The sequence below is a fragment of the Chroicocephalus ridibundus genome, chromosome 11 (genome assembly GCF_963924245.1).
Source record: "Chroicocephalus ridibundus chromosome 11, bChrRid1.1, whole genome shotgun sequence".
In the NCBI taxonomy this organism is placed as follows: Eukaryota; Metazoa; Chordata; class Aves; order Charadriiformes; family Laridae; genus Chroicocephalus; species Chroicocephalus ridibundus.
In genome coordinates, this window is record NC_086294.1 from 18,277,059 (window position 1) to 18,289,553 (window position 12,495).

Sequence of the window (12,495 nt, forward strand, 5' to 3'; positions counted from 1 at the left end):
TCCCCGCAGCCGCATCTGCCCTGCCAGGGCCCAGCAGCCTCCCCGCAGGCGCCCGTCAGCCGCTGCCTCTCCTGCCCACCCCCTGCCCGTCCCCTGCCGCCACCGCAAAGCCTCAAAGCCCAGAAAAGCCGAGAAACCTCTGGAAAAAAGCAGGTCCCAAACCCCACGTTGCCACCAGCTCCCTGGCGGGTGCCTGTCCCCCCCCCCGCCCCCGCCACAGCCTCTGGGACTGTCCCCACTGCAGGGGGGACCCGCTGCTCCCCACCAGCCCCTTGCAGCCGCCCCGACACCGAAGGGATGGATGTGCGCATCCTGGGACGGGGGATCCGCTCGCCTCCAAGGAGCTGCACTTTGTAACAGCAACCTGGTGCGTCTGTCTGTGTCCCCCCCCCCCAGGTTTGGATGGGGAGTATTAGCGGTATTCAGCCTGTCAGAGTCCTCCCCTGTTTCAGCCTCTCGATTTCTCCATCTTTCTCCCCTCCTTTCTCCCTCGCCCCCGTTCCGCGCGCCCACGCGCCTGCGGGCACGCGTTGAGGCGCAGGCTGCCCTGCGCCCGGGCGATGCGGGGCTGCGGGGATGGAGCGAGTGGCCGTGGCTACGGGGGGGACAGAGCTGCCCCGCCACCAGCCACCCGGCACAGGCACCGCCGAGCCGCTCCGAGGGGAATGCGGCCCCACACCCCAGATTTACACACCAGCTCCGAAAAAAAAAGGCACAGAAACCAAAACACAGGCACATGCCTGCTCACTTCTGCACCCGTTTTACAGCCACACGCTCGGTGAGACGCGGAGCATCCCTCTGCCCCGCACGGGGGACCCCAAAATCTCCTGCTCCACCCTGGGGTGCTCAGTGCCCCCCAGGGTCGCCTCGCCATGCGCGGGTATTTCTGTTTGCACACCCATGCACACCCACACACACCCCGATCCCGGCACACGCGGTGACACCCGGACCCACCGAGCTGAGCCCTCCGCGGCAGGAGAGCCGGGACAGGCAGGGCTGGGGCTCACCCCTGGGACAATTGCGCCGGGACAAGGGCAGGCGTGGGAGGTACCCCGGGTCTGTCCAAGAGCTGTCAGGATTCTCCGGGAGCTGCCAGGCAGGCTGGGTCTCCTGCAGGACTAGCCAAACCCCGGTGAATCCACACAGAGAAATTCCCTACAGAAATGTGAGGGGCGCCCGCCGCTTCGGCTCTGCTCCTCGGCTGTCCCGTCCCTCCTCCCGGCTGGAGAAGTTCCCGGGGGAGCTTCCAGCATCCTCTTTCGGGAGCGGCTTTTCCATCCGAGGGGCAGCCGCCCCCTCCCCAGGCAGCTCCAGCCCCCTGGGGTGACCCAAGCACCCATCGGCAGCCACCGGGACTCGGGAAGGGACGGAGCGGGCAGGGCTGGGGCTGGCAGCCCCCATCCTAGCCTGAGTCCCCCCTGCTGCTTCCCGCTGCATTTGCTCCATGTTTGCCTCCTTTCCCCCGGCTCCGGCCATTCCCAGCACAGCTGAGGCTCTTCCCCAGCTGGGGCACAGCTCCGAGCATCCCAGCCCCGTTTCCAACTTACTTGCCCAGTTCCTCGAAGAGCTGGTACTCCTCGGTGAAGCGATTGCAGGTGATGGTGGCCATCCCGAGGGGCTGGAAATGCTCCCTCCCCAGTGCGGAGTTTGGGACAAGCAGCTCTCCTCTCGCTCCCTCCCTGTCCGTGTGCTCCCGGGGCTCTCTCCTCGCCGAGGTAAATAAGGGAATATGTTTGATTGACAAGCCCGGAGATAATGATGAGGGCAATTTGTCTTCTCAGCCTCACAAGCCTTCGTCAGCATCCCCGTCCCCATGGCGACCACCGCTGCCAGAAACGCCCTGTTTCTGTTGCCGGGGCAACTGCTTCCCAAACCCGCCGCCCGCCTGTGGGGACCGGGGACCAGGGCCCTGCCGGGGACCCAGCCCCGGGGGCTCCCCGGGGGTCACCCGGCTGCTGCGGGGAGGGGGAAATGTCTAAAAATGCAAATATTAAAGGCAAATTAAAGGACGTGGCAGTGGTAGAATAATTGGGGCAAAAAGGGTTTCCATGGAAACCGTGGTTTCCATGTTGCAGGAGGATGCTGTCGCCCTGGCAACTGCTCCCCCCCCCAAAAAAAATACTGGCCTTGCTGGTTGCCCACAGCGGCACCCCTCTGGGACTGTGGGGGCCGCAGGACGGGGACACGCTGGGGCGGGTGGAAGCGGATGGAGCAGAAGTGTGTCAGGAGGAGCTGGAGAAACCATGGCAGGTCCCCAGGTCCCCAGACCGGCCTGCCATCAGCCGGGCTCCCCGGCGTGGGGGGGGGGGGCTGACCCCGATTGCTCTGCAGGGGAGGGCTGGCTGCGGGGGGGAGCAGCCCCCCGCTTCCCCCTGCACCCGACGGCTCCCCCTGGGGCTGCCGGGGGAGCAGGTCCCGGGGGTTCCCCCCGCCACCGGGCGATCGGCTTGGCCTAAAGCACAGCTTTATGGGAGGGGGAGCAAAAGCTGCGTCCCAGGCTATCGTTTCCCTGCGGTACCCGAGCCAGAGCAGAAAGCTGGGGGGATTTCAGGGTGGGGGTAGGAGGAAGGTCTGCCCCACTCCTCCTCAGGATTTTGTGCTGCTGAGTCGCCTCTGCACTGAGTTTAACTTAAAAAAAACCACAAAAAGGGCAATACAAGTAGAGTAAGGAGCTCCAAGACTGCGGGGGAGAGGTTTCCCCCTGAGCCCACCTTGCTGCTGGCACCCCCGGCAGCACTCTCACCTCCATCCACCACCCCTTGCGCTCTCCCACCTTCTGACCCCCCCCAGCAGAGCTTTTGTCTAAGCTTTTGTCCTGTTTCTGGATGATTTTGCAGTAGAAGGAGTCCCCGCCACCTTGGGAGCTTTGGCAGCTGAGATGGATTGAGTTCCCTTTCGGGCTGCCATGGAAGGGTTAAAAGGAAAAGAAAAGGCTTTAACCAGACAAAAATAGGGAGAAATCTTCGAGAGGAGAGAGAGAAGGAGGAGCAGAGAGAGGGAGAGAAGAAAGGAGGTGGAAGTGGAGGAGGACAGCAAGTGGCGGAGTGAGGAAGAAGAGGGGGAGGAGGAGAAAGGTCTAATGGCTTTTCCATTAATTGCGCCATTACCCACCTTCATCCCCACCTTCATCCCCACCTTGCATCCCCGCAGCCAGCCTCCCGCTCCCATGTGGCCCAGCCGGAGGGGACCCTGTGGCCCTGGTGGCAGGGCAGGGGCCTGTTTCCCACGCGTGGGCAAGGGGACAGGCCCACGGTCCCCAAGGGCTGGTGGCCTCTGGACCCACCCTGGCCATGTCCCGGTGCAGGTGGAACACACCGGACACCCGCACTTGGGATGAGGGCCACGCACATGCACCATGTGTCCCGGGGACATGATGGTCCCCAAAATGCCTCCCTGCCCGAGCACGTCTCCTCCCCATCCCACTCCCACACAAAACGGGGCTCCATTCGTCACCCCCGGCGCCATGGCGGGAGGTGGGGGGCTGCCATGGGGGCCGGCGCAGCCGGATGCTCGGGGGTGTGCTCTCCTCCTCCAGCTTTTTGCTGCCAGCGCCCCCCCAGCCCCGCAGCCCCCCGGAGCCGAAGGGCGAGAGGAAGAGCCCCCCACGCCGCAGACCCACGGCTGCCCGTGGGCAGCTGCACCCCCGCCTGCGCTAACATACGTGTCCCCGTGGGCGCCGCGGTGTGACCTGCCGCCCCCCCCCCCAGCTTCCCGTGCCCACCCCCACGCTGGCACACGTGTTCAGCCCCACACGCGTGACTCTGCGTGCTCCCGTAGCCGGGAGGAGGGATCCGTCCCTTCCCGCCCCCAGGGTCCCCGCTGCGCCCCTGACCCCCGCACCCCTCGCCCGGGGCAGGGGGCGATGCCAACCCCCTGCCATGGGGTCCCTGCCTCCCTCCCCAGGTCTCTCCTGCCTGGCAGAGACGTGGCTCTCCAGGGAGGGCTTCTCCCTCCCTGCCCTCCTCTCTATTCAGTTTTTTTTCCCTTTTCCTCGGCATTTTTCCCTCTCTGAGTGTGAGGGGGTGTCAGGCTTCTGGGCGCTGAACAGGCACTGCTTTGCCGATGATGTTTTTCCAAGCGGGAACTGCTGCGTGGCTCAGCTCCCTGGTGCCCGGGGACAACCCAAGGGGAGCAGGAGCTCTGGATGGGACCTTCCCGCTCCGGGCTGGGGGCTCTCCCACCAGCTCCCGGGGGAGGGAAGCAGTCCCAGCACCTCAGGATCCTCTTTGGGTGTCTCTCCTTGGCCGATGTCTCTGTTCCCGGCCTCGCCAAGATTTGCTCCTGCAGGGCTTTGGAGAGCCAAACTGTTCTCCCGCTGCCGTGCTCGGGTCTGGCCGCCTGATGGAGACCTTCACCCCCAGCGGCTCCTCTCCATCATGGAGCTGCCTCTCCACAAATGCCTCCTGCTCTCCCCACGCCTGCTCCAGCTCTACCTACAGACGTTTAGTTTCTGCACCCCAGCGTGGGACTGCCCGAGGCACCTGGGGTCTGATGCCAAACCAGACGCACTGGATGTGCTCGGGGAGGACCAGCGTGTCCCCGGGGGAGCTGTGGCAGGTCCCCACTCCTCCCAGGGGATGGGGCTTCCGTGGCCCTCATGGAGCTTGCAGCAGTGCCTCGCACGCCAAACCAGCGGGGCTGCGAATTACATATTGCAGAGATCCCAAAATTACTGGGACAGTTTCACACACAAGCTGGGGTCTGGGGGATGCTCAGTTGCTGTCCTCTGGGAAGCTGATTTGGGGGTTATTTTTAGATATGGATTATAAATACCATGGTTAGGAGAGCTGATTTACATCTAGGGTTGTGTTTGCAAACGTGCCCTGTCCCTGCGGGCCCCAGAGTTTGCTCCTGCGGCCACATGAAGCTGCTTTTGGCTTGGACAGGTTGTCCCCAGGGCCACCCTCTCCCTGACACCAGGGGCTGTGACCACGGGCCCTCCTGCAGACATGGCCGTGGATACTTGGGGACCCCCAGCAGGTGCCATGCTGCTCCCTGGGGCCATCGCGTGCTGGCTCTGGGTGGGGAAAAACCTCTTGCAAAACCACACGTCCTTGGACCCCTGGAAGCAGAAAGGAAGAGACTGCCTGGCATGAGATACAGCCCCTGGTTCCGAGCACCCTCTCCGCAGCATGAGGTGACGAGGGTGCCCTGCCCTGCCGCCCTCCCACCAATTTGCTGAGATGTCCATTCCCTCTCCTGCTACTGGGCTTGTTCCCTTCTCTCTCTCATGTGGAAGATGCCTGTGGGGCTGGAGAGGCTCCCAATCCTGCCTGACCCACCCACATCCCCATCCCATCCCCACCCCATCATCTCCATCCCATCCCAACTCCATCCCACCCACATCCCCATCCCCATCCTATCCCCATCCCCATCATCTCTATCCTATTCTATCTCCATCCCACCCACATCCCCATCCCCATCTACATCCCCATCCCCATCCCCATCCTATCCCCATCCCCATCATCTCTATCCTATTCTATCTCCATCATCTCTATCCTTTTCTATCTCCATCCCACCCACATCCCCATCCCCATCCCCATCCTATCCCCATCCCCATCATCTCTATCCTTTTCTATCGCCACCCCACCCACATCCACATCCCCATCCCCACCCCGTCCCATGCCCATCCCTATCCTCATCCTAACCCCCTCCCCATCTCCATCCCATTCCCATCCCAGCTCCATCCAGCCCCATCCCGACTCCCTCCAGCTGGCAGGGTGGAGGCAGCCAGTCCATCCTGAGGGAGGAGAGGCAGACGCCACCCCTCCATCCTCCTCCCAGCCCACAGCCCCGATGGCCCCAGACGCATCCCCCTGCCCCATCCCCTCTGCAGGGCCCCATCCCACACCCAGCTCCCGCCCGGCGTTTGGAGCAGCCTTGGGCTTGCACGGACGGCTCTTTGAAAGGTGTTTGGGAAGGAGGGGGGCATTCAGCCCTTCTGCAAACACATCTCCTGGGTGCATCAGCAGGGCTGGGCAGGGAGCTCCACCGCCTCAACATCTCACCAGCTGCATTAACCCCTTGGCAGCCAGGGCGCACCGGCACTCCCAAGGGGCCTGAGCTGTGTGAAAACATAGGATTTTGGCACATTGCTGCATTTTTTTCTCCCCACAGAGACCGTTAATGAGCAGTGGTGGGATGGGGAGCCCACGCGGCAGCCACCGCCTGCCCCTTCCCAGCCCATCGTTCAAAGACGGCAGGACTGGAAACAGTGGTGAAGGACGACTGCTGTCCTCAGGCTGGAGGCTCTGCACTCTCCAGGCACCCAGAGATGCTCCTGCCTACTTTTCCTCTTTGTTTTCGGCGACTAAGACTTACTTCCCTTCAACCGTTTCTTTTTGTAAAAATTCAGAATGCAACTTTTTTTTTTAATTAAAAAAAAAAGAAAAAGAAGAATGCAGCTCCAACGCTCTGGCTAGGCTGACTGCGCGAACCCGGCATCAGCCCAGCAGATCAGAAAACTGGGAATGAAGCGAGACCGGACGAACCTCTTCATGGGGATATTAGTAAAAGCGAAGGGAGAAAAATCAAACATGTTTGCATGGAAATTTCCATTTTTTGAAGGGGAAAAAAAAAAATAAAAGAAGGACTAAACTTGGATGCGTTTATATAAATATGGAAATGAAAGCCGATTCCCGAGCCTTGTCGCCGCCCCACGGCCAGCCCCGCTCTCCCGCACCAGTTCCCCCTTTGCCGTGACTCGTGCCCGAGCCCCCTGCAGCCGTCCCCCCCTGCACTCCTCCGGCTCCGGCTCAGTCTGCAGCACCCTCCTCTTCTTCAATGAAGCATTGCTTTATATTCAGGAGCCGGTTGGCTTTGCCAAATGGCAGCTGGTGCCGCAGCCCCGCTGCCGATGGCCACAACGGCGATGCGTGTCCCAGGGGACCAGGCTGGCCAGTTGAGGTAGTTCGGGGATGTGCAGCATCGTCCCAGGGCTTGCCTTGGCTGGGGTGATGCTGCGGGGCCCCATCCCTGTGGAGCAACTTCCTAAGAGAGCCAGGGATGGAGATGGGGCATCTTGGGGCGAATGGAAGAGCTGAGTCCACCCGTGAAACCTGTCCTTGATGCCACTGCAGGGGATGTGCCCGCAGGGATGCGGGGGACGCACAGGACAGGGAGGTGATGGGTGTGCGCAGAGCAGCTGGGAACGGCACCCACACCGCCGTGCTCCGGCTTCGCAAACTCCTTCCCGTCTCTACAACAAGAGGCCTCCTCTATTCTGCCTTGCTGTCGGCTTTTTTTTTTTTTTTTTTTTGCTTTGTTTCTATAGAAAATCCCAATTCCCCCAAATAATCCAGCTAAGAGTAAGAAAGAAAAAAAAAAAAAGAAATACAAACGTGTCATTGCATTCTCTTCCCGTCCTCGTCCCTCTCTCACACACAGGGCTTGAAAGCGCACTGAAAGGTATTCAGCGTGCACGCTGCCAATTGTCACATCTTTCAATGACAGATTTTAAATGAATGTTATTTTGCAAGGGAGAGAGAGAGAGAGAGAGAGAGAGGGGGGAAAAAAAAAGAGGGGGGAAAAAAAAAAAAAAAGCCCACACTGCTCATCCAAGAGCTGACAAGTCCTAACGGGCCTCATTTTCCAGAGACAAAAATAACTATTTTCAAAATTCACAGCAGGGCCTTCGCCTACACACGCTGCACCAAGAGAAACCTGTGGGGAGAAATGTAAAACACATTGTGTAAATGGAAATGCACCATGCATCCAAAATGCTTTTAAAGCTATTTACCCCCTTTCATCCTCGCCAGCTCTCCTCCGAGCGCACGTACGCGCGCTCGCTCCCCGCCGGAGGCGCGGGGGCACGGCGCTTTGCTGGCCGCCCTGGCTCCCGAGCCACGGGGACCCCGGCGATGGCATGGGCTGGCTCCCCATGGCAGGCGGACGGGGGGGAGGTGTTTCCCCCACTACGCATGCGCTGCCGGGAGAGCGGTGCCCATCTGTGGCGAGGGCAGGAGGGAGTTGTCCCCGTCCCCGCCACGGCTTCGAAGTCCTGCAGGTTGAGAGCAGCACAGCAGCCCCTGCAGAGATCTTCTTGAGATCTTCCTTCGGCAGGTTCGGCAGCGGGGACGTGGGGATGGGGACAGCCCCGGTGCTTGGAAGGGGCAGCTGGGGTGGCTGGCTGGTTGGGTGCGTAGGAGGCACGGGGACAAACATGGGTGCCTACAGCCATGCACATGGCAGGTCTGGCCAGGCAGAACTGTGGATGAAAGGGTCTGGTGGGTGGTTGACCCATGTGAAGTCCACCAGAGCTTGGGGAAAACCTGCCTCCCAAATGTGAGGCTGTGGAGAACCATCTGTCCTCTGAGTGCATCCAGCCACGTCTCCATGGGCCATAGCTCCTCCCTGAAGCTGCTCCCAGCCCCCCAAGCCAGCAGAGAAGAGAAGCCCCAGCTTCATGTGAGGTCCCTGTAGCAGCAAGGCTGAGTCCAGCCTTGGTGGTTTCAGGTCTGACATCCATGGTCAGGAATCCGTCCTTCCACAAAGAAGTATAATAGAGAAACGCCATGGTCTTGGGTTTGGGGGAGGCCCTTGAGTTCCCAGAGCAAGAGCAAAGGCGGTAGCTGCCTAGCAGAGAGTCAGGAGCACCTATATACAGGGAAATGGTGAGGGACAACCTGCAGGCAGAGGCGCTGGGGCTGGCCAGCCCCTCTGCATCACCACCCCAGGGCCCCACAGTTCCTCCTAACGTTGCAATGGCCACCGCTTAAAGCTTGCGATTGCCTGCAGAGTCCTTGAGATAAAGGTCCCTCTCTTTGGAAGGAGCTGTGCACGGACCAGCCCAGCTCAGCGGACTTGTACACTACCACCAAGCAGTGGGGCTGAGCCCACATCGCCCTTCCTTGCCCACTGAGGCAACCTCCCTGTGGCCACTGGTCCAGACAGAAAGGAGAGGTGTTTTGGGGGTGATCCCTGGAGCAAGGGAAAGCAAGAGTGTGCTGGTGACCTCCCTGTCCATCCCTCTCCTTCACTCCCACCCCACGGCACGGCTGTCCAGAGGTCCACCCTGGCCAGGCTGGGTCGATGCTGGGGGGGTCTCCCCATCAGATGCGGTTGGACATGAGCCTGGTGTTCAGCTTGCGGAAGAAGGAGCGCAGCTTGCAGATCTTGCACTTCTTCTTCTTGTTCCTACTCTTCAGGGGCTCCCCCATGCCTTCCCACTCCTCTGCGTCATCCTCGCTGGCCCAAGGTCCCCAGGCGCCACCATTGAAGTCTGGGTGAGCCCGGGGGTTCTCCGCGGGGTACCGCACCGGGATGGCTGTCCGGTTGTAGTGCACCAACCTCATTAGGAGGGTCCTGACCACATCTGGGCGCTGGTCCGAGAGGTCGTAACGCTCATAGGGGTCAGCAGTGATGTTGAAGAGCCACACGGACTTCCTCAAGCCATCAGTGAGACGCTCCAGGTTCCACCAGCTCCCTGGGAAGTTGGTCAGGGTCTGCGGGGGGATCCAGTCACTGTATCCCGGGTCGCCAGTGAGGAGCTTCCACTCCCCAACGCGGATGGAGGCTTGCACGGCTGTGTTCCAGATGCCAAAGCCGTCCTCCAAGGAGCCGTACTTGGCATGGTTGTACAAGGGGTCAATGTTGTGCAGGATTTCGGTTCGTGGCGACTCCTTGCCCTCGCTGATGGCAGGCCAGACGTTGTAGCCATCCAAGCCTGGGACGTTGCTCAGGTTGCCCCTGGCCAAGCTGACGAGAGTTGGGTACCAGTCCGTGATGTGAACCAGCGCCCAGCTGGTCCGACGCTTGCGCTTGATCAGGGGACTGTGGACAAAACCAATGCCACGGACTCCCCCTTCCCAGTATGTCCCTTTGCGGCCCCGTAGTGGCCAGTTGCTACCCCCAGAGAAGGTCTGCCCACCATTGTCAGTGGAGAACACGATTACGCTGTTGTCATAATAACCGTACTTCTTGAGAGCCCAGGTGATGTTCTTCACCGCTTCGTCCATGCACGTCACCATGGCGGCATACTTGCGGCGAGCGACGTTGCCCATGGAGCGGTAGCGGTAGATGTACTCCTTGGGCGACTGCAGAGGCGTGTGGACTGCTTGGAAGGCCACGTAGATGAAGATGGGCTCCTTGGGGTTGTGGGATGCCAGGATCTTGTTGACGCGCTGGGCATAGAGGAAAGTGGAGTACTTCCCGCTTTGGTCCCAAGCCACATCCTCCCCTTCATGCAGGTCGTAGCCGCAGACGCCCGGCCCATCGCAGTTGTCGTAGGTGTAGTAGTCCACATTGCCCGTCAGGGAGCCCAGAAAGGTGTCAAAGCCCCGGCGGGTGGGCAGGCATTCCTTCTTGTAGAAGCCAAGGTGCCACTTGCCCACCATGTGCGTGGAGTAGCCGGCTTCCTGCAGCTTCTGGGGCAGGGTGACCTGGTCGAGGGGCAGGCAGTTGGGCTGCCGAGGGCGGATGATGGAGTGCTGCAGCCCTGTGTGGATCTGGTACCTGCCAGGGAAGAGCCAGGAGGAACAAGTGGGGATGGAGAGCAGTGCTGGGTGGCACTGCATGTACCGAAGACCCCAAATGCATGTCGCTCTCCATATCACCCAGCCCAACCCCATGGCGCAAGCCCTAGGCCACAGACAGGGAGCTCCTCATCCACCTGAAAGTACCAAAAGCAGATGCAAAAGAAGAGAGAGGGGGCTCAGCAAACGTCTCAAAAGCACACTGACAGCTCTCCCAGGATGCCACCAGCAGTTGGCCCCGCTGCTGCCAGCCCAAGGCAGGTGGCCAGGCTCTGCCAGGGCTGGGCAGAACAAGCAAGAGTTGTGTAGCGATCCCCGTGGGTTTGCAGCACCCCACCTGGGTGCCCATGCGTCCCTGTCCTCCCCTGCTCTGCAAACCCTGGAGATGCCTGGGGTTCTTCCAGAGACATCAGGAGAGAAGAGAGGTTTTTTGCCTGGACCACGGTGGGCTCCACCACCCGCAGGCAGTAGGTGACCACATCCATAGGCACCTCCCTGAGGCCCACTCCTCAGCAGGAGATGATCTGATGAGATCTACCTCCTACGGTGAGTGCTGAGTTTCCAGCCCTGCTCCAGGGAAAGCCCCATCTGTCCCAGGAGGCAGAAGGGCCCAGGATCAGGCCACTGTGCCACCGTGGGAGAGGGTGATGGACCAGCATCCAGCCTGCCCTGGCCAGTGGAGCACTGAATGTGCAAACAGGAAAAGCACGGTCCAAGGGACTTGTAGATGAAGGAGAGAATGATCCTTCGAACCCACAGCCCAGCAGCAGATTCCCACCAAGGGCCAGTGTGAGAGCCGCACAGGACTGCCCTGGGGACACAGCTCCTTGCCCGGCACTGAAAGACTTCATGGCCAGAGACCTCCCTCTCCCAAAGTGACGTCGCTACCCAATGGCATCTGCATTTTTGGCCTTGCCATGTGCTGCTATTTATCCCATATGGAAAACCAACCGTTTACCCAGGGAGCCTTCTAGAGAAAGCCAGCAAGACCTCTTTCCCTGGAGGATCTCCATCATCTGCCAATACACCAGGGCATCTGTCTAGCAGCGAGCTGGGGACAGAGCTAAGGAGGGGACAGAAAGGGGGACACGAGTGGGGTGTGAGCAGGCGCTGGCTTACCTGCCGGTTATCAGCTGGCTCCGGGACGGGGTGCAGATGGGCTGGATGTAGTAGTTCTCCAGCTTAACGCCCTCGGCTGCCAGCCTGTCCAGCGTTGGCGTCTGGATATCTGAGCCGTGATACCCGACGTCGTGGTAGCCCTGGTCATCGGTCAGAATGAAGATGATGTGGGGTGGCCTGGCGAAGGCAGGAGGCAGCGATTTCTCCATGGGGTCCGTGGCCACATCGGCCACCAAACTGGGCTTCATCCAGTCCCAGGATAAATAGCCGAAGCTGAGGAGGCTGACGAGCGAGAAGCCCGTGAGGGCATAGACGGCCATCCCGGAGCACGCTGCGCTGCCTGCGAAGGGAGCTACTGTCCCGGCATCGTCTCGGAGCCACGGAAGCAGGAGGTCCCCCCCTCCTCCGGGAGAGACCCCCGACCTAGGGGATGGTCCCCAAAACCCCCGCAGCCGGTTTTGCGGGAGCAGCTCCCATGAAGGCACACTCGCGCACACACAAAGGGCTTAATCCGCCGGGGCTGGGTTGCCTTCAGTCAAAAGAAAATAACCCTCGCGCCGCTCCAATCACACACATCTGCACGGCAGGACGGGCTCCTCGCAGTGATTAACGGCAGCCCCAGAGCCCCTCACCAAGCGTCCCGAGCGCTGGAAACACTCCCTGGCTTCTTGGGGTTTTCTTCCCGGTGTTATTTCTTTATAAAGAACCCCCTAAAAACCTCGCCGGAGAAAGTAGCTGGCTTCTCCTCCGCTCCAGCCCTGCGCCTGCCTGGCTGTCCGGGACGGCTCGCTCGGGATACGATGATCCTTTTCTTTAAAATCCTGCAGAAGAGGGTGCTAAAGTTCAAGCCCAGGGGTGCGGGTGCCGAGCTCTCTGCCGAGTTTCACCCTCCAGGAAAGAGCCG

The 12,495-nt window shown here is 60.7% G+C and overlaps 2 protein-coding genes across 4 annotated transcripts in view; both read right to left on the bottom strand.

Moving 5' to 3' along the window:
* The window catches only part of CAMK2A (calcium/calmodulin dependent protein kinase II alpha), a 37,241-nt gene extending 35,433 nt beyond the window's left edge, over nucleotides 1–1,808 (bottom strand). The window contains exon 1 of one of the 3 annotated variants that reach the window (XM_063349491.1): nucleotides 1,548–1,808. In XM_063349491.1, the coding sequence (XP_063205561.1) occupies nucleotides 1,548–1,609 (62 nt within the window). In that variant the 5' untranslated portion in view covers nucleotides 1,610–1,808. The remainder of the gene's footprint in view (nucleotides 1–1,547) is intronic. The other 2 variants (XM_063349490.1, XM_063349492.1) reach the window with 2 other exon arrangements.
* Nucleotides 1,809–8,958: 7,150 nt separating this feature from the next.
* On the bottom strand, nucleotides 8,959–11,911 carry ARSI (arylsulfatase family member I). The gene is made up of 2 exons (XM_063349239.1): nucleotides 11,592–11,911; nucleotides 8,959–10,452 (listed from the first exon to the last, which is right to left on the bottom strand). The coding sequence occupies exons 1-2, from the start codon at nucleotides 11,909–11,911 to the stop codon at nucleotides 9,051–9,053; spliced, it is 1,722 nt and encodes a 573-aa protein (XP_063205309.1). The 3' UTR covers nucleotides 8,959–9,050.
* Nucleotides 11,912–12,495: the final 584 nt, after the last annotated feature.